The sequence below is a fragment of the Parambassis ranga genome, chromosome 3 (genome assembly GCF_900634625.1).
Source record: "Parambassis ranga chromosome 3, fParRan2.1, whole genome shotgun sequence".
NCBI classification, from domain to species: Eukaryota; Metazoa; Chordata; class Actinopteri; family Ambassidae; genus Parambassis; species Parambassis ranga.
The window spans coordinates 11,308,796-11,333,290 of NC_041024.1; the positions used below are offsets into that span (position 1 = coordinate 11,308,796).

The window sequence follows — 24,495 nt, forward strand, 5'->3', positions numbered from 1 at the left end:
TCTCTGCTCAGACTCAGAGAGATTGCTAGCTCCATCCCAAACAGGTTTATGTAACCTATTGATAATCCACAGTTTCCATGAGCCATTTTCTTCATGCTAAGTTAAACTGCGAGTAACGGCACAGACACTAAAATGTTGCATTTATAGTAAGATATACATTTTCTTGCATTCTGGAAAACATCTCCTACAACTGTGAAAAGAACTTATGCATAAAACTTATTCATAAATACACACTCTCCCAGAGGGGGCACTAGAAACAAGCGATAGAACAAGTATGTCAATTAAAGGAGGTTAGCAGCCATGAAGACCAGGGTCTGTTAAACAGGAACTCTAGAGGAATGGCGTCAATACTCAAGCGGGCTGTTAGGCTTCAAACAGCAAAACATCCACAACACATCCTCCATAAGGGAGACAAAGGTCAGACCCACTGAACAAGTGCAAAGGTGGAGGACTCCGTACCAGACACAGGCAGAGGCAGACGGAGGCCCGGAGCCATGTTACGCACACAGTGATAAAAATAATCTGCGAAAATCAACACGAGAGTCAATCACAGCGCACACAAAGGCGGGAGCTCCCTGACAACAATTCAGCCATCTTTGATACGTAAATCATTACCTAAACAACAACAACAACAACAACAACACAGGCCTCCACACAAAAGTTTCAGCAGCAGTTCAATAGCTTGACAACAACACACACAACCCATGGAGCCAAATAAAGCAGCATTGCTAACATTCATGTTATAAAAACACTTACTTTTAATGACACGTCAGGTGTTGGACGTCATCGTCCGACATGTTGTTTTCCGCCATTGCGCATAATCCACCATCCATCCACACATCAGTCTTTCCATCCGAGTTCCATCGAATCTTATTAACATTATCATTATCTGTAATTTCCACCATTGAATTTCTCGATACGCCTCCTTTTTCTCCAGGAGAATGACGCAGTGTTGAATAGAACCATGACAGCTTTCTTAGCTGTTTGCTGTCAGCCACATGCTAACGTCCTCATCAGTGTTTAGCCTCTGGTGTTGCTTGTAACATCTAACATGGACGTTTTTTTGCTCTTTGCATCAGTTTATGAAGGGGTTTATTTAAAGTTGCCCATTTGTCTTTCTCCTCACCACCGACCAAATTTACTCAACTCAGAGTCTGCACAGGTGCATAGGCCATGGATTTGATTAGACTGCGCCATGATGGGACGAAGCTCCGCCCCCTGAATGTTAAAGGGTACGTCCAATGTTTTCCTTCCACTTTCATACTAAGAAACTTTCATGTCACTGAAATGTCACAGTTGGAAGCTCCAAATTCTCCCTAACACATTCATAGTTTGTGATAAACCTCATATGGTCATATTTTCAGTTTTCCTACAATCCAATAACAGAAAAAGAGCACTGTTCTTGTATTTGCATTAAAAAGGCTGTGCCTTGTTGTAACTGCAGGATTGCAAAGTGATCCAAGAGAAGCAACAACATACCAACTTTCAACCCAAGGATGTTTTCTTTATTAATGTCTGGATATGGCCCATGAAAAGCAGTGCTGTGTGGGATTCACCTGATCAAACAATACAACAAAACATGAGAGTCAAATGTAGCTAAAATACAATTTATTCTTGCTTTCAAATAATCACATTTATTACAACATACAATCATAAGTCACATTTTCCATGAAGTTACATGAGGACAGCCACAGATGTTCACAGTCGTGTAGGTTGGACATCCAGTTTGACACAGTGTACTTTAGACGAAGGTCAGGAGTGCAGATGAGTCACAGGCCACAAAGAAACCCACTGTCATCTCAGTTTCCATCATGACAACAATGCTAGTTAGCTCTCTGTTTAAGCACAGACTACAGCGATGAATACTGGCAGCTCTCTGAAAACAACACATCAGTCTGTGTTAATGATAAATAGTTTTTTTTCGACACGACACTCAATTGAAAGTGGATGATGCGGTTTTTGTCTTTCAGGACAGGAGGCACTTTGTCCTGCAGAACAGAAGGGGAGAAAACAGAAAATATTTCACATTGTGCCGAAAATTCTGGTTAAAAAAACAATTTTTAGTGATGATAAGTGCAATAAGAAATAGAAAGAAAAAGCTAGGAGTGCAACAAAAATAGGTGAGCATGAAGTAATATCGTACCAGTTATCTGGCCTTGTGCTCACACAGTGCCGTGCCGTTTCCGCCTGCCGAAAGCCTGCGCTCCAACGTTGGTGGGAACAAAGTTGCTGTGGCCCAGCCCCCCTGACCGGCTCAAGAAGTCAGCCAAGCGGTGAGTCACACAGGTGGCCGTGTTGCACGCCCGCTTTTGTGCTGTTGCATTGCTTGTAAGAAAGGAGAAGACAATGAGTGATAACATTTAGGATCAGAGTAGATATCTACTTTACTTTGCACACAGTCATGCTTACCATATTCTCCTTTTATTTTTTTATTTTTTATTAACGTGTGAGTGTTTAAAAACAAAATTCCAGATAGAATATGATTTTATTATAGGTAAAACATGATTACTACATATAGAGGCATATTTTTACATTTCTAAGAAATGTAACTTCTACATTATTGTACAGAATTGCCAGTTTTTAAGCTGATTCTTCAGGACTCTTGTTGAAAATAAAATAGTACAAAAAGGGTCCACATACATCAGCATCCTTGCATACATATAGAGCTGGATAGACAAGCAAATGTTAACTCAATCAAAGAATGCATGAGCTAAAACGGTTTCATTCATATGAGTTGATGTAGTTTTCGTATTGCTCAGATAGACTTCTCTTTTTGCCCGGTGTCCCCGCTCCTACATCAGTGCTTGGATAGGTTTGCAGTTTGTGAATGTCCTGGGAGAGTTTGCCGAGCACACAAGTGCTCAGCCCGGTGCAGCGCTTAGACATGGGTCTGTCCAAGCTGTTGGAGATGGGAGACAAACATGCAGAGACAGCCTTACAGTAACATGCAAATAATGATCAATCAGTACATGCATAGTATAGTTTCATGGTTTATCAATGGCATGCATTTACAATCAAAATGCATTTCAACTGCATGCTAACAGGTCCAACAGGCATATGAAAGAAGGATTTTTGTGGAGTTGTCATGCTATTGTTCTGTCTTTTTCTGCATTGATGACTATCATGCACGTTTCATGTCATGCCATCTTCAGTTTTCTGATCAATACTGAATGAATAGATGGATGAGTTAATGGATAAATAGGCGCAGTTCATGCATTAAGGGATGGCAGAGATGTCTGTGAATTTCTTTGTATACCTTGACAATTAATAAACACCATAGTTGGAGCTGTTGGGTTAAAAATTTTGATACATATAGCATATGCTGATAGATAGATAGATAGATAGATAGATAGATAGATAGATAGATAGATAGATAGATACCTCATATCTATCTATCATTCATACCTGTTCCCATCAGCTGTTTGCAGGGCCTGCTCATCAGAGGTTATCTGCATGAACTCCTTCATAGCTCTCAGTAACCTTTCAGCATCATCATTTGATAATGTGACTCCATCTGACATTGAACCCTTACTACTTCTGAAAATGAAGAGAAAACATGTGCTTGTTCACATAATTGGAAGCATTTATTTATTTTAATATTGTCAGATCATCTTACTAAATTTGTAAGATGCAGCAGCGCTCACCTGGATGGAGCTGCCTGTGAGATGTACATCTGACAAAAGATCAGCGTAAAGGCGAGAAGGACCGTCCAGAGCTTGAGCATTACCATGATGCCTTGTGGAAAAAAAACACACAATACCAGACAAAAAATATGAACTCACTGCATGCATATATTATTTTGTACACAACATATTTTGTCATTTCTATACATTTTCTCATCCCTTGCTATATGAATTCCTTCTTCAAATTTGATCTGCTTAAGGTGCAGAGGAAGCACCTTTAACTGCTGTTCCATTCATTAGCAGAATTACAACTCTTATTGTTGTTACAATATCAACAAACAGCACCTCCCTCTGTACCAACCAGTAGCCATCTGTCTATCTGCACTAAAATTTCAAAAAGTCTTCAGTCTATACGTCTATACTCACCAGAGGATAGTGGAACTTCTGTTAATGAAGATTCAAGCCTTTGATTCTCTTGTGAATCTGCAGAGCGCTTCCACACTGCATGCTTTTATATACGTTCCCCGTGGGTTTCGATATTTACTCAACACTTGATCATAGATTATTGGCCAGTCAGATGCTTTACCTCAAACTGCTAGCCAATCAGAGTTCCTGTGTCACTTACAGCAGTCCAGTGAAGTGAGTTCTATTCAAATGGCGCCACTGCATAGTCATATGTGTACTTTATTCACAAAAAAATCGATCAGATCAGTAATACACGTTGTAGTGTAGTCCTACTTTAAGAACAGCAACACAGTGATACAGAAAATTTTAGGGTGTGTGCGTGTGCACCCTGTTATACCAGGTCTCATTCACACACAATTTAAATACTAACATAGGAAACGTGTTGTAAAATTGCATTGAACAATGTGGTTTAAAGAAAACTTGTAAGTTACCGGTACTGTACACACAGTTAGTGAGTTGTGTTACTTTTATTTATGTGGGAATCACCAACCTTCCATTCAGCTGTGTCCATCCGGTTCCTCTGAGCTAATTACTAAGCTGCTGGTTTCTGGCCATCTTCTAATTCCCCTTATGTAACAATATTGGACGATGTATCATAAAGCATCCTGCCTTCCAGTTATTTTTTGCGTCACAAGGAAACTCATTAGAGTAGATGAGCCTTTTAGTACTATTGAGCAGACCTGCAGGCCCTATACCAGAGGCATTATATTAGTCTCCAACAGCTCCACATGCTGTCAGAAACTGTTCATGAAAGACTAAAGACTTCAGTGGCCAAAGACTTTATAGGCAACTTCTTTATAGACTTTATAGGCCTTGATCCTGTCTGTGTGAACCAGGGACAGGCAGAGAGATTACATTCTAAGGGGGGAAATGTGTATTGTCAATTCTGCAATTAGCTCAAACTGTTCACGTTCCCTAATGTTAGGCATGAATCGCTCTGGAAAATTAATTACAACACAGGAGAGCGTTCCTGGCAGAGAGGGCAACATTATGCTCACCGCTGCGCTCATCAGTGACAGTCTCAGCTGACTTAATGTGAACGTGTCTTCTCCCAGCAAAACACTGTTCTTTGCAGAAACTCAGCTAAACAAGCCCCCTAATGAGGATTTCTTTAAAAGCTCTCTCAAATCAACAACATGCATGATCTGAATAGGCAATATGAGATGACAATAAAAACAGAGTACGCAGTAAATGTAGGTGCACCTGCAACAGAGAAATGCTGACTCAAAAGGCAATCTGAACAGCGGCCATTAGAACCTATAACGTTGCTATACATATGTTATGTATTTGCATGCAGTCAAAGAACCTTTAAAGAGAAAGAAGGTTCCTTATTATGTTGTGTTGTAGCTGGGAAGCTAGTTCTTCACATGTGGTGAACTAATAACCTGCTTAAAATGTTTTTAAGACCTAAAAAAAAAAGAAAAGAAAGACAAAGCGAACAGTCATACGACTGTGGACAATAAGTGCCTCATTCTTGAGAAGTACAAGCTGTCCTCAAACAGCACACTTAAACTGATCCTTATGGAAATACAAACGCGAGGTGAAGCAGGCCTCAGCTAAGACACTTCCACCAGCTGTACTCCATTAGAAGCTAACCAGACGTCACCTAACATTTAAACACCTGCACAGAAGTTGCAGAGGGATTAGAAGACCTCTTAATGTTCCTGTCACTGTCATTATGTTGTTAAGGGGGGAAAAAAAGAAGGTCCTGGAAAACATAAGTATTAACAAGGAAGGTCAGTAATGAAATTTTCCGCATGCACTTGATAATTCCAGTCATCCGGCTGGTGAATAATTTAGAACCACGGTAGTCAAGGGACACTCGGACTGCCCCACAGTATAGCAAAACAGGAAGCAACACTCGCCAAATGGCCTTATAATGTAAAGACTGATGCTAGGAGTAGGTGGAGGAGTAGGTGCAGCTATAATGTCTTGAATAACATTAGAGCATTATGGGTAATGATGCAAAACAGGTCTAGGGCTGCTATGAGTTTTGCAGCTCTGTGAGAAGATGTTGCTGTTGAAACATTGTCAGGTATTTATTCATATATTTGTCTGATTTAACCCTAAGTTGCTCACAAGCGCTTTGAGTACCGTTGAGTAGGTAGAGGAAAATAAGTGCTAAATAAATATACAACTTTATTTTATCTGTTAACTCAGGATTGATCGCCAGAGCTTCACTCAGCCTCCATTCCTAGGCGCAGTGTTGGATGTGCTGGGACTTAAATGGAGTCAGACAATGCAAACATTCTAGCTCAGAAAACCTGTGGCTGACATCACAGAGGGTTTATCCATGTTCATACACGGCCTCTAATGTAGTCTCCTTTAATTATGTAATTAAATAGCTTCTGGGCACAGCTAGCAGGAGCAACTCCCGGGAAGTGTTGAAAGAAGTGTTTTTCCTCTGTTCCATTCTCATGAATGTGATACCTCTTTCACTTAGAGTTTGGGGGTCAAAGGTTAAGGGTCACATGACCTCACTCTACAATTTTTTGACAATATTCTCAGTAACAGCATTTTTACATCACATTCTTTTCCTATTTTTGAAACTACTCATCACTCTGTCTCTGAGGCTCTGGCTCTGTCTGAATCCACTGCAGTTGCAGAATCTGTTTCCCATTAACCACCTGGACACTCTTCTCACGGGTGTTTTGATTAACCGCACTGCTAACAAGATGATGCAACAGTGAGAGAGAACGTGATTTTTCTGATTAAATTTGACAGATGTGTTGAACACATCCAGAATGGCTTTTGAGTCAGGGATGCTGGCAGGAAGCAAAGAATGTCCTCATTAGGTAGCCCTGACAAATCTGAATGATTGGGAGAGGTCTGTAGAGGCCATTGAGGCAACTAGAAAAAAAAAGAGAGAAGAAGAAAAAAAAAAGCTTACCAGCTGCCACGGCTGGACGCAACAGCTGGGTAAACAACTCCATGTGTAATGAGGAGCCAGTCCCGATAAAGCGATCACACAGGAAAGGAGGGTATGCTTTTATCACACATGCTGATTGTTTAGGGGTTAAACCTGCATATTGAGGAGATGATTACATTTATGGATTAACCTCTGCACATTAACTGTGAATAAATGAATGTAAGAAAAGGGGACCGTCTCACATTATTTTAACTTGAGTTCTGGCTGCATAAGTTCTGGCTTACAAGCTGGGAAAATCACACTCAACTATGCTGGTTTGGAATGCAGCGCATGCCTTCACTTCTGACCTCTGAATGTAGTACATGACCTAAGGTGAAGGAACCTTCAGTAGATTACTAGGTCAAAGTTTATTTGCCTAGAAACATGGTGACACAAAAACTTTCTTTTACCAAGACTCCTCTGTTGGATCATTAAATTGAATTTTGATTCAAATGACTTGGGTGCTGTCATACATTATGATTAATTCACTTACTACTTCTCATTGATTTAACTGGAAACGGGAGATGGTTTCCAAAACAATAACATAATAGGGGGTTAATCTTATGCTTAGGTAGATGCAGATGCGTTAGGCAGCCCCTGTTTCATGCAAATCAAGTGATTATGCAACAACTTGTATGGTATTTATGTTTTAGGTAATTGAATATTGCAAGTCAGCAATATCTGAGAAAATGGATACACACTTGTCTTTGTGCTGCTTGCTCTGTCTTTTTAGGGCTTCTCACCACAAGAGGTTCCATGTAGAGATATAACTAGGAGATGGAGCTGCTTTTTACAGCACAGTGAAGAAATAAAATCCTGCAAATAATCCACAATTGCATTGGGTAAACTGTAGGTTTATTGTATATAGACCATGCACCGAGATAATTATAAGGATTCGCTCATATGAGTGGAACCTTTCTGCTCCAAAGGGCTGTTTCTGGTTAGCTAACATGCTGATCTTACAGTTACGTGGTCATAACATCCTTATTTGTCATTAAACCCCTTTTCTTTCCTGCCTATATATTTAAATCTTTTCCCTGCATTTTTTTAAATTCAAAGCTACTTTGTGCTCCTAAATCCACATTGTGTGTGCCAAATGAGATTTCATCTAACCAGTGACATAATCCTGAGCTCTGCTTCCCAGAACTGCTTCTTTAACTCATACTTTAAAGTTTAAGCAATACAAAGTTTCACACAAAGTGGCCCTTATACCCATTTTACTCCCGAGTCATCTAAATGAGTAATATGCTGTGGAGTGTTAAGGACTACAAATCTGCTAAACGACCTAAAAGTGAACACATCTGGATCTCTGGCTGTAAATGTAATATTTTATTGATTAAAATGTCACAAATATTATATATGATATATATGTATAATATATTATACAAATAACTTAAACCTCATCCAGTAAATTATTTTTTTAAACTGAGTTTTTGTTTTATTCACCAGATTATTCCCTCGAATCTGTGGTTTCCTTTAAACAAAAGAGATCTAATGTGATCTGTTTAATCCAACATTCTAATTTACATAATCCATCTAAATCTGTGCTACACGTGTAAATTATAAATGCATTTTTACTGCCAATAACACATTTTACGTGACCTGCACTTTTGAGCTGCAGCTTCTGTAGGTCAGTTTAAAAACACACACACACAAAATTCCACCTAACAGCTACCAAAATTATCCGGATTATTGATCAAGAGCAGAACAAAGTTCACCCACAGTTGACTGACTTCCTGGCCAATCTTAGCTTTAAGAGGCGGGGGATAGAAAATGTGCAAGATGATACATATGTGCTTCAGTTCCTGACAAGAGAAGGCGAAGTCAGCAGAGTTTGACTGCAGGGAAGAGATTTAAAAACACAAGAAAGAAAGAAAACATGGTTTCCATTAAGTCGCCGCCTCTGGTGCCGGTGTCCTGCGCGCAGGCTCTGCTCTGTGTGAGCTGTTTGACTGTCGTCCTCCTCGCTTTTTTGCTGGTTCGGCAGCTCGTCAAGCAGAGAAGACCCCCGGGGTTTCCTCCTGGTCCATCTCCCATCCCTGTGATAGGAAACATCATGTCTCTGGTCACCGAGCCGCATGTCTTCCTCAAAAAGCAGAGTGAAGTTCACGGACAGGTAACGACTGACCGCCTGCGGCGCATTTTATCACTGACTGATCTGCAAACGGTGCAGACGCATGATCCTGCAAAAAGAGCGTTCAGACTTTGCTGGCGCGCACACACATACGCCTGGGAAAAAAGTTATGAAACGAACAAAAGAGACGCGCTCTAACATCTGGCAGTCACTAGTTCAGAGGGGAATATTACTGGCAGCACAGTAACTAGTATGTTCCACCCTCCACATCTTTTTGGTAGCACTGTATATTTTTAAAACATATTTGCATGTTTCTGTGGATGTGGAGAGCAACTTTTAACCATTTTAACACATTCCTCATCCAAACAACTGTGGATAATGGACATATGCAGAAATGCTGTGCCATGCATATAACTGTGCTACAGATGTATGATGACAATGTGGATAAAAATGTGTGCAAAGATCCATGTCTGCAGTACTCATGTTGCGATGTGTACCTGTCAGATTTTTAGCCTGGACCTGGGAGGCATCTTAACTGTGGTATTAAATGGGTATGACTGTATCCGGGAATGCCTTTATCATCAGAGCGAGGTATTTGCTGATCGGCCTTCACTCCCTTTATTCAAAAAGATGACCAAAATGGGTGGTAAGATGCTGAGATCATTATAATACAGTACATGCATGTTCATTTTAATCAGTATTATGTAAAACATTACTTGATTCTCTCTTATTTTTTCTTCTATTTTTTTCTATAGGACTTCTTAATTGTAAATATGGCAAAGGCTGGATTGAACACCGAAAACTGGCTTGCAACTCCTTCCGTTACTTTGGCAGCGGCCAGAGAATGTTTGAGAGAAAGATCTCGGAGGAGTGCATGTTTTTTGTTGATGCCATTGACAGACACAAGGGAAAACCCTTCAATCCTAAACACCTTGTGACCAACGCAGTGTCCAACATCACAAACCTGATCATTTTTGGACAACGTTTCACCTACGATGACAGTAACTTCCAGCACATGATCGAGATATTCAGTGAGAATGTGGAGCTAGCAGTGAGCAGCTGGGCTTTCCTCTACAACGCGTTCCCCTGGATTGAGTATCTGCCCTTTGGAAAACACCAAACGCTGTTCCGCAATGCTGCGGAGGTTTATGACTTTTTACTGGAGGTCATAAAGGGTTTTTCGCGAGGTAGGGTGCCACATGTACCACGTCACTATGTTGATGCCTATTTGGATGAGCTGGAGCAGAATGCAGGGGATCCCAGTTCTTCTTATTCCTATGAGAATCTCATCTATTCAGTTGGTGAGCTCATTATTGCTGGCACGGAGACCACCACTAACACCCTGCGTTGGGCTATGCTGTACATGGCGCTCTACCCCAACATACAAGGTCAGTGGTCATAGCAGCGACGCGCTCATATGACAAAACGTTGTTTCAGAGTCTACTTGCAAGTGTTTGTTTCAAATGTCTGATGGTGTGTTGTTTGTTTCTCTCTAAAGAAAGGGTGCACAGGGAGATCGACAGCGTCTTGGCAAATGGGAGGGCACCCACGCTTGAGGACAAACAGAAGATGCCCTATGTGGAGGCTGTTCTGCACGAAGTCCTTCGTTTCTGCAACATTGTACCGCTTGGTATTTTTCGTGCCACCTCCCAGGATGCAAAAGTAAATGGTTACACAATCCCCAAAGGCACCATGGTGATCACAAACCTCTACTCTGTACACTTTGATGAGAAGTACTGGAGCGATCCAGGTGTCTTCTCACCACAGAGGTTTCTGGACAGCAGCGGCAACTTTGTGAGGCGTGAAGCCTTCCTTCCATTCTCCCTAGGTTAGTCTCTTTGTGTTAATCTAAAACTGCAGTTCACACGTTTTCCTTTCTCTTAAATAGTTTCCATATAGTCTTTTTGTTTAGTTAAAGGCGGAGTCAGTTATTACACTTAAATACTATTGATTTTTCTAAATCATGCAGCTCCATGAATACACCCCTCCTCCAGAGGCTCGGCTCCCTCACATCCCTCACCTCACATTTCAGAGCCAAAAAGTTTCACTTAAACACCCCCTCTACAAGTGTAGAGCCAACAGCTCTCAAAAAGTAAAAGATGAGCTAGGTCTGCAGATAAACAAGCCTTTACCAAGGCAGTACTTGCAATTGTCTCTTTCCTTAAGTCAGTCAGAGCAAACTCTCTCACTAACAGGCCCAACACACCACAAACATTCACACACTGCATGTCATCGCATGTGTGAAAATCTAACACTATGATCTTCAGTTTTTTGTCATTGATTCTTTCTGTTTCTGCTAGCCAGATGTCCGGCCTATATGTGTGTGTATATGAGCGAGTAAATTAATGAATCTTTTCCTTCCAGGGAGGCGTCAGTGCCTGGGTGAACAGCTGGCCAGAATGGAGATGTTCCTCTTTTTCACCACTTTGTTGCAGAGGTTTCATCTTCAGTTCCCTCCAGGAACCGTTCCAACTGTCACTCCAAAACTAGGCATGACCTTACAGCCCAAGCCTTACTCCATCTGTGCTGTGCGCAGGCAACAGAAAATTCCCTGTTCTGGAGACACTCCTTATCACAAGTAGGAAGTGTTTATTACACCTCGTTCGAGCCTGACTTACATTACTTGTCACAGTGACAGCCACATGATGCAGGCGTATGAAACGGGATCATTCTGGGCTGTAGTGCGTTAGTTTTCCGAAGGATTTTTTTGGTGCTTGCCCACATCTGAACATGTGATTCAGTTTATTCAATCACTATTGATTTTATTGACTGAGAAATATGCATGTTTGCACAGAACAGCAGAAGAGACAGCAAGTGCTGAATGGACATCCTAAGAACCCATGTGTGCTATTGATTGACTTCGCTGAGCTATGAGCCCAGAAACTGAAGTGTCTATGAACCTCGGTGCGACGGGTCAGGAAAGTGTTAATGATTGACAGTTTGTACACCTATGATGGTTCATAGTCTTGGCTTCTCAGCACAGCTTCAGGTCAGACACCAGATATATTCACATGTGTCTGGGTGGAATGGAATGAACAGACTTTCCAAGAAAGTTCTGAACACTCTACACTGGAGCTGGACATGGGCCAAGCATTACATCATCTGGACAGACTCTGACCTCCAGGGACACTGCTCTGTGGAAAACCTTTCTCTTAGAAAGCAAATGGTGCTTTTTTAGAAACGGGACTATGCAACACTGGTTTCTGCTAAATGGTGCTTATCAGTACAAACATTGTACTGGATTATTTGTGTAGTTTTAACATGTGTTTGTCCTTTTTTCGCAATACTTGGTGGTGTGAATTTTTTTGTGTATTCATAAAGTCTTTCTTAAAATACTGACAATGATTCCTATCTTATTTTCATTCCTACATACCTCAAAATGTTCACATTTATCCCAACTTGACCAATCATATAATTAACACCGTCTAATCCAACATGATCAATATGTTTCTGTTTTAGTCACATTGTTACATAACAAGTTTAAAGCGATGGTGTGAGGATGCCGTTTCATGCATTTTGGACCACTGAACACCTCGTAAATACACCGTCACCTGTAACAACCAGGAGCGTCTTGAAAATATAACATCAGTTTGAAGATGTAAATATGTGGAATATAAAAAATATAATTATTATGACACAAACTAAGCCCGTACTTGGTGTGTCTATCACATGCAGGGAAGTCATATCCACATGGTGTGTTCATGTAATACCTCATTATTAAAAAAGCTATGATGTAACCTCTGGTGATTTGTGCATTAGCATGAGAGAAGACTGAATTCACGCTGAGATTGTGACAATGATGCGTGAAGTGTGAGTACACACATTTTAAGGCCACAAAACTATGAGAAAAACTGAAAAGTGAACTAATACTCATACTATTACTACTAGAAGGAAGCCTTGTAAGTGAAAACATCTGTGGACATACAATAGGAGTATTTAGAATCTATAAGGTTATTTGAGGTGGCATGGAAAAAAGAAAAGTGTATATTGAGAGAGACACACACAAACACCAATAAAAATCAATGAGATCTGCTGATACTTTAGGGATGGTGTTTTATGACAACTATAAATAACAACCAAAATCTGTTGCCCCCACAATGTAGATAAGGGTGAATGGTTACATTAGACAAATGTACGTATATTGATGCTACATAAGGGTAACAACCATTCATAGATGTATTTATGGCACAATCATCAGAGGACACTGTGGTTTGAGAGACTGCACAGTGAGAAGCCAACACACTTTAACAACTTAATGAGCCAGAAAATGTCAGGTCAGGAGCTACCAAGGCTTTATGATCCAGCACGGGCCCATGTGAACAAACTGATGACACATTTTTTTTTTTTTTTTTAGACTGTGTACGGCTCAAACCTGAGTCCAGCTCTTCGACTCTTGCCACTTTGATCCTGGTGGAATATTTTGACTCAAGGTTGATTCTCTTTGTGTGAACAGTACTGGAGCCCAGGAGAGAGATTTTGCCAATCAGCATATCACAGCCCACAAATTACAGTATATAGATAAAGTTTGGCACTAGTTGGGTCAAGTGATACGACCAAGAGATAATGAGGAATACAAGAGTGGTTATGATACAGAACAAGGGAGAGGCTGAAACCACCAAGCCCCACAGTTCCACACCTGGAAATAGAAGAAGATTTAAAAACTCTGGAAACACAATGGTAATTACAGGATGTACAATAATGTCAGCTGCATGTAGAAAACAGATGCATTCATTTGATTATTTAAAAATATATATATTTATATGCACATACTCTTTTGTACAGCGGCTAAACACTTGTTTGGTATTAAAATGTGCACATCTGTATCTATTTTTTTGTCTTTAAATATTACTATTTCAATTTACACTGCTTACTTAACATTTTTTCTCCAGAGATTAGGATTTAATCAAGTGATAAAGGGAACAAGGCGACAAGCTGACCTTCCCTTTGATAAAATGTCTTATTCTAGTGGAATGCCAAGAGTTCTTCGAGACAACATCAGAGAACTAGTAGTTTGTTTGTTTTTTAAACCTGCCTCATGGCACGTCATAAAATATAATATAATATAAACAAAACCAAAGTGACATGAAACCCTGGATCCCTTCTTTAAACACTGGCCGAGTTGATGGGTTTAAAATCGAATGAGGATTCGGTTTCTCCAAACATCAGCAGACATTTAGACTGTTAAGATTTAAAAACAATGCACTGATTTTTTTTTTAAAAAATAGCATAATATGCTGTTACAGAACTGCAAAATTGTACAATGTGTATTGTGTTGCTGCAGTCTGCTGACAGTCGAGATAAGCTTTCCTCTGGTCAGATTGTAAAAAGGTTATGCAAACAGTGTACGAATGGCCACTAGCACATACTGTATGCTTTTCTGTAGACTTCAATTGCTTAAATTTGTTTGTAGTCACATTGTTCATTAAGAGATTACAAACTACTTCAGTCACCCAGATTTTTAATTTTCTTTTTTTTTAGGTATATTTCATATTAATGACATAAATTCTTGCAAAATAATTATTCAACTTTTGCGTGAATCCTGAGTAACCTTTAAAAAAATACTTAGAATCAAGAGGAAAATGAAGAATCCATTCATTGAAACAGCACTCCTGATCTGAATGCAACATGTTAAAACACCAGAGGACAATTCACTGATTAGAAACCAAACTAAAAAGGACACACAAACATACACACAAATTACTAAAATAATTCAAAATGTGCTCTCTTTCTCCCTGCTCATTCTCTCTGTCACATTCCTGCCAAGAATATTCACACACTCAAAAAAAAAAAGAAAAGAAAGAAAGGATGGGTGGTACACATGAGTAAAAGCATCAAAAATGATGCAGATATAATGCTATTAATCAGTCAACATTTCATAAATGTCTCTGTGACTGAGTCTGATACAGTGTTTCGTGTCGCCAGCAAGGAGAGAACTACACAAGCCTAGGCTCTGGGCCAATATGGACTTAGTAAAGGTTCAGACAGGCACATCATTTGAGATATATATATGTATATATATAATTCAAAAATATACCTGACATTGAGGCTGAAACAGTTTCAGTCTCTTGTCTTTACACTGTTCACTTTGGTAAAGGGTATCAATCATTCATCACTCGCTTCAGTATGTTTCCTCTACCTTTCCTTTTTTTTTTAAATATACAGAAATTGGTTTGTACCTAAGGGAGGTGTTAATTGTTAAGCGCTTTGCATTCAAGGCAGCATCACAGCCAGGTTACCATGGAGGGCAACTTAATGCTGGACCCCATCCACACTCTTCTTATGCACCTTTGCTCCCCACTTCCGGCGCTTTCTTTTCTGGGTACACTTGACTCTCCATGGGATGAAAGTGCATAGGAGTTGGGCCCCCACCGTTGCAGTAAGGATCCGCTCACAGTAGTAAGGCCTTTTTGTTTCTCCAAAAACAATGTGACTGCTTAAGCATCTGAGTGTCTGCACAGTGAACCTTTCAATATGTGTGTGTGTGTGTATATATATGTGTATGTGTGTGTGAGAGAGAGGGAGCAAAGTGTGTTTTATGTGCATTTTGTCAATTGTCTTTGCGTCAGTGAAAGGCAGGTGGTTGAGGGACTTGTGTCCTTGTATACTGCCTCTCCTTTGTCTTTTTCACACAGCTCTGTTCGTTCCTTCGTCCTCCTGCTACTGACGCTCATCTCCCTCTTCTTCCTCCTGGATGACCTGGATGTCATCTGATGGGGAGGTGGGCAGGCTGTCCGGCTGCTGTTTGCTGAGCTCTTTGCTTTTATCCTCCTCCTCTATGACCTTTTTCCACACCTTGTGGTTCTCTGTCAGGTGTTGCATGATACTGCAGAACAACCTGCGGCGCCTTTTTCTTCTTCCTAAAAGGAACAAACGTTCAACATATGTTTAGGAAAATCAGATGTAACTAAAACATAACTTATAAAAGCTTGCTTGTGTCTTAACATACTTGGAGCCGACTCATCTTCAAGCTCATCCTCTTCATCCTCATCTTCATCTGTGTCTATGTCCACCTGCCCCTCGTCGTCATCTTCATCTGAGCCAGATTCATTAATCCAGTGGCCAGGAAGTAGGCCTGCAGCATCATAGGAGTTACAAAGCGGTCCTACAATGTGGGTAATGAAGGACTCCTGCAGCTTGGCCAGCTGTGGAGAGGAGCGGTCCATAAAGGGGCTGATGGGTAATCCTAACCCAGCTTCTTCATCTCCCTGCAGATTCAAAACAAAGTGAAAATGGCAGTGAGAGAGGTGTATGTTTGAGGTATTAATATCAAGAAAACTAAATAAATAGAAAATAAAATAGAAACATGATAACCAATTCCACGCTGCAGCATTAGTATGCAGCCTGTACCTGCTCATAAAATTCATTGACGATGCCTTCTGTCCACTTGAGGTGCAGGTCACGGACTTTAGCCGGTCCGTTGATATCTGCCAGCTTAATACACACTTGGCAGACCAGCAGTCTGTCATTCTCATTGGTCCAATCAATTCCCGGACTGTTCACGTCGTTCACCTGTTACCAAACAAACAAGGATGGATGCCTTATTACAGCTGATCAACTAATCAACTTATTCCTAAAGCCTGAATTAATATTTTGCCAGATTCTGTGCACTCTGCTAAAAAGTTTCCATCACAAACCTTGGCATTGAACTCAGCCAGGAAGTCAAAGTGCTTCTTGAGGTCTGTGGCCAGGATTGCCTCAATGACGAGAAAGCGAAAACGCTTGAACTCCACATGATCCAGGTTGGCCAGGAAGTGGAACTCAGGCTGGGACAGGTAGAGACTCCAGGCAGATGCAGCGTGGTGGTTCTCCAGCACTGAGCGGTCGTTGTACAGGATCGCCTACACAGGCACAAGAGAGGAAAACCAAGAGGTGAAAGATCCCCCACTAAAAAGATCCTCACAATTTTATCTAAAATGTCTGATATTTTTACTCACATAATGTGTCTGCATATGAGTTACACAACTTGCGTAACGGGTTTAAAAATAGCAAGCACTCAATAAGACAAAAAAGGCCAGGAGGATAGGCTGGTTATGAAAGCAGAAACATATCACATATATACTTGATGGAGTAAACAGGTTATTTAAGGGAATTTAATACCAAGAAAGATCTTTTTAACAGACATGATGGTTGTCAACATCAAGGAATCAATAGGTTCAGGGTTCCCTTTCTTCTAACGCACTTTCCTAGGATAGACAGACTGGACATGTTTGAACTGATGCAAGAGGTTAACCCTTTCATCTCTCATTTGCATAACCAACCACAATGAGAGATCCATGTGGTTTGAAGTCGTTTTACACACAATAGACTACAGTTTGCACAAATAGCTTTGTTTCTAGCCATCTTTATACACAATAGTGAGGTTTCATCCTCAGTGGTTTAATGAATGCACTTCCTCAAACATAACACCACAATCAGAAAGTTCCAAAAATCAGGAGAGAGGCAGCGTGTGACTGTGTGTGAAGAAGTCAGTATTGATATATTCTCGTGGGTTGTTGATTTTTGGAAAACAAAGTATGACTATTGTAGCGATAACACCATGCCTGCATTTTACCTTCTTCCAAAGAGACAACCTTGTTTTGAGAACCCTTAAAAACTGTCAATTGTGATGCTCCACAGTGTTAAAAATGAACATTTCTCAGGAAGAGCCCACCATCTAACTGACAATAAGATTTACATTGGTGATCATTGGAATTTGAGACTTAAAAGACTAATCGGTTAACTAAACACTTAGTGATCCAGACACAGGAAATTTGGACAGCTAGCTATCATTACCTCAGGATGAACCAACAACATGACAAAGACTCCAGAATTATGACTTTTCCTCCTCAGCCATGTCATACCAGGAGATAAAGACTGACCAGACCAGTCATAAAACTTTCTGGTACATTCCAAAGACTTAATAGTGACCACAATGTTTAAGTAAGTTGTCACGTTTGTCATTATCAAGATGCTCATGCCTTTCTATATGGTGTACCTGTAATCTGTATTATCTGCCACAACAAACATCCCATACTATACAGAGTATGTAATGCTTATATATAAAACCAACCACATATGTCTCTAAAGTATAGACATCACTTTGAGACAAATGCATTTTGCATTATCCAGTATTATGACCATCTGATCCTGTAAACATGAGTGTGTTATCATGTTCGACAGGTCAATCTACAACAGGATCAAGTACCAAGAAGAGGCTGCAGATTACCTGAGGTGCATTAGTGGCTACTAGAAAGGCATTTGTGCGACCGGGATGGTCATAGTCGTGCATTGCAGCTGCTACATAAAGGGCCATGAGCTCCAGGGCAGGTATGTTCCAGGCCAGACAGCCATAGCTGTCGTCTGAAATTGAGGAGCTCTTCGAGGAGGCGTAGGATATCCTGCCTGGAGAGATTCCACTATCTGAATCTGGAACACAGGAAAAACATGGATGAATATAATGACAAAAATAAAAATTACAACTTGTAAAGAAAAACTAAAATAATAGTTGAATATGGTCATAGATTGTCACATAATCTATTTTACACTAGTTTTTCTTATGCCTGCTGCAACAAGCTGTACCTGTATCACTCCCTGTCACATGCTCACTGTGGATCTGCTGGAAACCAGGGATTGGTCGAGTGGTCAGGTACCAAACAGCATGGAGCACATCAGTAGCATGGACCCGGTTGTGATCTGTGAGTTTTGTTTTTAAAAAAACACACACTCTCTTCAGTAATAATTAAGAAAAACCTTTATTAAGAAAATTTTATAAACTTCATAAAGAAATTTAACCTGCATCTTATAATAATCTTATAATGCATCAAATAATAAGCAATCTGCTGAAGCACTGTCTGAGGAAAAGGCTTCACAATGCAGAAACACTTACAAGGAATGTCTCTGTAGCCATTTTCCAGAGCACAGAAGTATGTCATGAACTCCTTTACAGGGATCTTGAAAATTTCAAACAGACACATATCCTGGAAAAGTGTGTATGTCACCTAGGGAAGCAAAAGCCAGCATTACTGAAATCACCACTGAGAATAGCAATGAGATAGCTCCATGTCTAATTGGAGAAGCTCTATTAAATGATATGTAGATGTACTAACATAGCTGAGGATCCTTCCGGTCTTCCCTCCCGTTTTGTCCACTAGGTCAAAGATCTGGAAGTTCCAGGTGTTCATCTTCTCCATGAGTCCATCATGTTCCTCCAGCATAGGATCTAGATTAAACTCCTGCTCACCCTGGAGACAACGCCACCAAAACAACTTGTTGTGAGTTCAACTTTCAAAGCAATTCTATGTCCAAGTACTACTTATAGGACAGACAAGCAGCAGTTCCATTTTCTATCCTACAGTAGGCAATACTACGGTATTGTAAAAGGTAGGGTAAGGCATATTGTTGAAGAGGCCCTCTAATCAAACTTACCTCTGATTCCTGAGTCTGCTGGTCTGTGCTCGTGCTCTTCTCCTTCTCCTCCTCGGCCAGCCCCTGGCTCCCTCCAGTGTCTGGCCTCCCATCTCCAGACGTGTCCATCTCTGTGCTCTCCTCCCTGATCAGAGGCTCCCCTGTGAACTCGATCCCTTCAGCTGCTGTGTAAACACACATGAACACACATAGTGTATGGACCTGTTAAACATATGGGTTAAATCAGAATTGCATTTTATATGTAAGACATGCAAACTTTTTTTTTTTTTTTACACAGTACGCTGGACAATAAAATGCCTTGCTTCTTGATTGGGTGTGCTTAAACTTGCATTACTGATGTGCTCCTGAAGAGAGCAGCATTAACCCCTTTAAGAGTTGTTCCTCATTCAAAGTCTCATCTAGACTGCCTCCCATTACACTGTATTAATGTGCATTAAATATGACTGCATGTACCTGAGCGCCTGCGTTGAGCCTCAATGGTAAATGGTTGATGAGACTCCCCTGCATCACTGCTGGAAATTCCCTTGAGCATCTGACGACCACAGCTAGAACAGACAGGTGACAATCACAAACCAGCTGCAGTAAATTGTTTAAATTTACAGTTACCATTAAAATAGACAACTGGTGAAAAAATGACAGTGATATGCCTCTGCAGGTCTCACCTGGTGCAGAGTGGGAAGGTCGAGCTGCGGAAAGCCTGCTGAAAGTCAGGTGAGCTGATTGTGTAGCCCAAAGGTTTGTGCAGATTCAGATTGACACTGGGCTTTGTCAGGAAGTCAGCTGTGTCTGGGAACTCCACAGGTGATCGAGTGACAAGGGATGATGAAGAACCTGTGCCTACCGCAGGAGGACTGTGGCCTGGTGAGGTGACTGGGCTCAGGCTGGGAGATGCTCCTGGAGAGGAGTGCAGGAAAAGAGAGGTGAGTCAGAACACAAGCGATGTTTTAGTTTCTAAAGTCTGTTGGTAAAGTCTTACCTGCTCTTCTGGGCCCTGTGTGGTATGTGAGGGTAACAGAGGAAGACCTCTGCTTGGGAATGGTCAACAGGTTTGCATTGGGTCCATTGGACAAACTTGAGCTGAAGCACAAAACACACATCTTAAATACACAAACTCCTCCAAACAGTGTGTATGATAATAACAGTCTGTCTTCGATGATGATATTGAACTCAAAGAGGCTCATAAGGAGGCATAACTAGTCCTCTATTGCCATCTTGTGGAGGCCTATGGTATACACCTTAAAACCCAGTGGCAACACGTACTGTGTTGCCACTGGTGCGGTACACAAGTACGGTAAAAAAACAGAAAAAAAACAATTCATGTGACGTGCACATGTTTTTTTCACTACTACAGATCAAATAATGATAAATATATATAGTATGTTTATAGTACAACCAGTTTTGTGAATCCTCCAACAGGTTAAGAAAATGTAATGTTTATATCATGATAAAATCTTCTGTTTTAAAATCTCTTCACCTCAATCAAGAAGTGTTAATATTAAATAAAACAACTGATGGGGAAATATGTAAACTCATCAGCTATTGTCTTGTTAACGACTTAGACTCTGAGGGCAATGACCAATGTCTAAAGGCTTGGGTCAAACCAGAGGATATCCAGACAAAAGATAACAAACATCTGGGCCAACACTGTTTACTGGGCTGATCATTGTTTACAGTCCATCTAGCAACTTGAGACGTGGGAAAGGAGATGGAGCTGAAATTCAATGTCAACAACCACACACTTCACAGTCAGGAAAACTACTACACTGACTTTATTTAAGATGTTTTCTTGACCACTGTGATGTGTTAGCAGAGTACGAGAGGGCCTTTAATCTGTTTCAGTCTGTTTATCTGCATACAACCAAAGCCTGTTCCGATGATAGTAACCAGGTTTTAGCACCAGAAGCTGCCTGGAATAATATACAGTTATCTTAAGGTTATCTCAGTGAGGATGTAGAATAACCAGACTTCTGTCTCAGGAATGATCCTGAGTGTCGTATATTCAGGCTAAATTGCTGGCCAGATGACAATCAGTGTTTTTTAGTGAGGTGGTAAATTTTACTTGTGTTGACACCTGGTCAGGTTGAGGTCAGGGTGGGGTCTCTTGCCACTGTTACGTTCCCAGCGTGAAGAGGCGGAGTCAAGAGGAGGGAGCGAGGAGGACGAAGAGGAAGTGGAACTCCGTCTGGGCTGAGGTGTGGGGAGGCTGTTTCTGCTGCTCAAACCCTGATTGGTAGAGAAAATCTTCAATATAAATGCATGTTCAAACACAAACACAAGTTGCAGGTACACAAACAATAATATGATAAAAGTTTGAGAGCATTAATGATCTTGAGCCATGTGAAAAAATCATTACAGAACGTCACACGGCTGCTTTCCTATGTCCCTGAATGTAAATCATTATGCTGTCTGAAGAACCTCAGAAAACAAGTGACTACTGTAGTATATGTTGGACTACTTTGCTGTAGTAGTGAAACTTGTGCCTACCTTAATGGGTTTCCTGTCACTCCTCTCTACAGAGTCCTCAACTTCATCACAGGAGTAGAAACCTGGGAACGGGGTGAAAGGGTTAACCCTCGGGCGGCACGAGCCCGAGAACGTCCCTATGAGGCTGGAGACGCTGCGCAGAGTTGAAATGGTGTGTGGAGAGAGAGACGAGTCCATCAGCAGGTCTGACACCAGATTCCTGGCCTCATTGATGACAGAAAGATCCACACCACTGCCACTCACAGCACCCTGTGGTCAGGGAGCAGAGGATGTGCAATGTGTGAGGGCACATTTAGTTTACACATTTCCACAAATGTTTTATTACAAAAGCATGGCTTCAGCCAGTTGATAGTCTGCTTCTAAGATGTACTTTAATAAAGGCATACAGGAAAGGTGACATTGTAATTACAAACAATAACATCAGGTACATATTGCTTGTGGCGATCCTCCACCCCTCTCTGGGTTCAAGGAATCCTGTTCTTCCATAGAGGAAATGTATCATATCTATCTTCCACTCCCACTTCATTCCACTGCTGTTGTCTCCTCATCGCTCTCCTCTTTCCTTAACTTCTTAAACAGCAAGATAGTAACAACAACTCTAGTGTACAGGGAAAAAAAACACTATATCTAAATCCTACATGAGAAGTGGAGTGCTATGTATCTAATATCTAAAGTAAATCCATGAACCATAAGAGCAGTACATCAGAGAGTGTAATGAAAATGCTCTTACTGCGTTGGCTTTGGCAAACGGGAACAAACCATGACTTTTTGTCTCTGGGAGCTAAATTCTTTCATAGAATACACAGATAGTTTAAACATGACATAGAATATCTGGGTAAGATAAAAATGTGGCATGAAAGCAATTGTATGCAAGCTTTTACACAATGTGTGTATTTTGCCTGACCAAAAAAATGGCAGAAAACAAAAAGAACTGAATGTCCTGAAGGTGACAGCACATCTCCTAGTGAAATATAGGCATGAAACTTTCATAAATTAACTGTTTCAGTTCTGTGTGTTTAATAATTTTATACTACAAAAAGCATGTGAGCTGAAAGAGAAGCAGTACTGACCTGATACTGTGGTTTGTACCAGTGTTTCAAATCCCAGTCCCATAAAATCATCTGGAAAAAAAGACAATAGAGCTGTCAGTCAAATGTTATCATTTATGCATTTATGGATAACAGAACATGTTGAAATTATTAAGAAAAAGTGATACATTTCATTTTTAAGCCCACTGTCTTTTCAGTGAGGCCACTGGCAGGTCAGAAACAGAGCGTCTGTTAGTCTGTTCTGTCTGTTATCTAAACACACAGTGAGTGTAGTAACAGTTTATATTAAGGATTTCCTGCACCACATGTTGCACTGTCTACTACAGGTACAGTATGCTAATGCAGACTGCCTGGGTAACAGCAGACCGAGGCCATTCGCTGAGAGCAAGAGAAGAAAAGCAAAACCACTAAAACCACCGTGGTGCTTCTACAATGGAGCTATGAGATCTTATCTGCCTCTAACTACGTCAATCGGCAGCATTTCCTTGATATCTGCCTGTAACCACACAGACGCTCTCACAGACTACAGCAGCATATGGTAAAAGTTGGAGCAGTTTGTGTAACGCAATACTGCTGTACCTGAAATAACCTAATCCTCTGTGACAAATGTAAATCTATGGGATACAATACACTCGTGTTTTGTATGTTCACTTTTTATAGCAGTTTTTTCATGCAGCCATGCACAATTACACATAGTATATATCCATATATTGTGCGTAATCTAGGCACAAAGTCTACCTTTTAGTGTGCCACCGTGCAGTCTCACCCCACACCACAAGAGGGAGAATCACAGAGGATTAAGCCATACAAGAAAAGCACCTCAACAAACAACATGAGCCTCATTCTAATATGTAAACACACACCCAGTCATCGTCTTGTCAGGAATAAACACAGCGATCATATTTCATTAAAAATTAATAAACAATCTTAACAAGGCACTGAAATCATTTATTTTGTTCACAATATTTTAGAGATAGGTCTTATGTTTGATTTTTAAATGGATTTTTCTACTTCTGTCCTAAAATGATGTGATCACAAAAACAACTTATATCAGTTTTCAATTGCAATGCAAGCAGGAATTCAATAAGTAAAAAAACTTTACTACTGAAATATCAAAATCTATAAGGTTGTTGGAAAGATCAGTGTGGGTTCATGCCATCTGCTCTAATCAGTAACTGTTTCATGATCAAAGTGGGATGTTGGGTGTTTGTCATCAGCATCTGTACAATGCTGCCAAACATTTAATATAGCAAATAAGCCCTGCCATGGCAACCCGACACAGAGGCCAGCAAACAATGCTCCATACACCATGGCAACGAGATGGCGGGAGACGGCCAGAGGACAGAGTTGTTGGCCTTCTGCTTGTTTATAGAGAGAAACAGAAGGGTTGAAACAGATAGGAAGATGGTAAAAGCTAAAGGAAAGGATGCCATTAAAGAAGCCATGAGGACTGAAAAGAAAGCCAGACACAGCTTTGACTGAAATTAT

The 24,495-nt window shown here is 40.6% G+C and overlaps 3 protein-coding genes across 6 annotated transcripts in view; 1 reads left to right on the forward strand and 2 right to left on the reverse strand.

Annotated features, from left to right (window-relative positions):
* Window positions 1-2,408: 2,408 nt before the first annotated feature.
* calca (calcitonin/calcitonin-related polypeptide, alpha) lies at window positions 2,409-4,096 on the reverse strand. Its single transcript, XM_028402172.1, has 4 exons — window positions 4,050-4,096; window positions 3,645-3,735; window positions 3,406-3,537; window positions 2,409-2,899 (listed from the first exon to the last, which is right to left on the reverse strand). The coding sequence occupies exons 2-4, from the start codon at window positions 3,728-3,730 to the stop codon at window positions 2,722-2,724; spliced, it is 396 nt and encodes a 131-aa protein (XP_028257973.1). The 5' UTR covers window positions 3,731-3,735; window positions 4,050-4,096; the 3' UTR covers window positions 2,409-2,721.
* A 4,674-nt stretch (window positions 4,097-8,770) lies between these two features.
* On the forward strand, window positions 8,771-12,412 carry cyp2r1 (cytochrome P450, family 2, subfamily R, polypeptide 1). Its single transcript, XM_028401959.1, has 5 exons — window positions 8,771-9,112; window positions 9,575-9,716; window positions 9,826-10,458; window positions 10,569-10,898; window positions 11,435-12,412. The coding sequence occupies exons 1-5, from the start codon at window positions 8,876-8,878 to the stop codon at window positions 11,650-11,652; spliced, it is 1,560 nt and encodes a 519-aa protein (XP_028257760.1). The 5' UTR covers window positions 8,771-8,875; the 3' UTR covers window positions 11,653-12,412.
* Window positions 12,413-13,106: 694 nt separating this feature from the next.
* pde3b (phosphodiesterase 3B) overlaps window positions 13,107-24,495 on the reverse strand; it is a 37,073-nt gene continuing 25,684 nt past the window's right edge. Inside the window, exons 2-16 of one of the 4 annotated variants that reach the window (XM_028401419.1) lie at window positions 23,029-23,079; window positions 21,959-22,207; window positions 21,534-21,697; window positions 20,451-20,551; window positions 20,137-20,368; window positions 19,928-20,019; window positions 19,475-19,635; window positions 19,156-19,290; window positions 18,936-19,047; window positions 18,629-18,742; window positions 18,276-18,475; window positions 16,705-16,908; window positions 16,418-16,579; window positions 16,017-16,275; window positions 13,107-15,927 (exon numbers count right to left, since the gene is read on the reverse strand). In XM_028401419.1, coding sequence (XP_028257220.1) covers window positions 15,728-15,927; window positions 16,017-16,275; window positions 16,418-16,579; window positions 16,705-16,908; window positions 18,276-18,475; window positions 18,629-18,742; window positions 18,936-19,047; window positions 19,156-19,290; window positions 19,475-19,635; window positions 19,928-20,019; window positions 20,137-20,368; window positions 20,451-20,551; window positions 21,534-21,697; window positions 21,959-22,207; window positions 23,029-23,079 — 2,436 coding nt within the window. In that variant the 3' untranslated portion in view covers window positions 13,107-15,727. Of the gene's footprint in view, window positions 15,928-16,016; window positions 16,276-16,417; window positions 16,580-16,704; window positions 16,909-18,275; window positions 18,476-18,628; window positions 18,743-18,935; window positions 19,048-19,155; window positions 19,291-19,474; window positions 19,639-19,927; window positions 20,020-20,136; window positions 20,369-20,450; window positions 20,552-21,533; window positions 21,698-21,958; window positions 22,208-23,028; window positions 23,080-24,495 lie in introns of all 4 variants that reach the window. The other 3 variants (XM_028401421.1, XM_028401420.1, XM_028401418.1) reach the window with 3 other exon arrangements.

Bases quoted from the DNA above. Each gene is read 5' to 3' on its own strand.
- calca (XM_028402172.1), bottom strand. From the start codon at position 3,730: ATGGTAATGCTCAAGCTCTGGACGGTCCTTCTCGCCTTTACGCTGATC. The intron at 3,538-3,644 runs GTGAGCGCTGCT...CTTCATTTTCAG, and splicing joins TCACAGGCAGCTCCATCCAG to AAGTAGTAAGGGTTCAATGT. The intron at 2,900-3,405 runs GTATGAATGATA...CATCTCCAACAG, and splicing joins CAAACAGCTGATGGGAACAG to CTTGGACAGACCCATGTCTA.
- cyp2r1 (XM_028401959.1), top strand. From the start codon at position 8,876: ATGGTTTCCATTAAGTCGCCGCCTCTGGTGCCGGTGTCCTGCGCGCAG. The intron at 9,113-9,574 runs GTAACGACTGAC...TGTACCTGTCAG, and splicing joins AGAGTGAAGTTCACGGACAG to ATTTTTAGCCTGGACCTGGG. The intron at 9,717-9,825 runs GTAAGATGCTGA...TTTTTTCTATAG, and splicing joins AAAGATGACCAAAATGGGTG to GACTTCTTAATTGTAAATAT.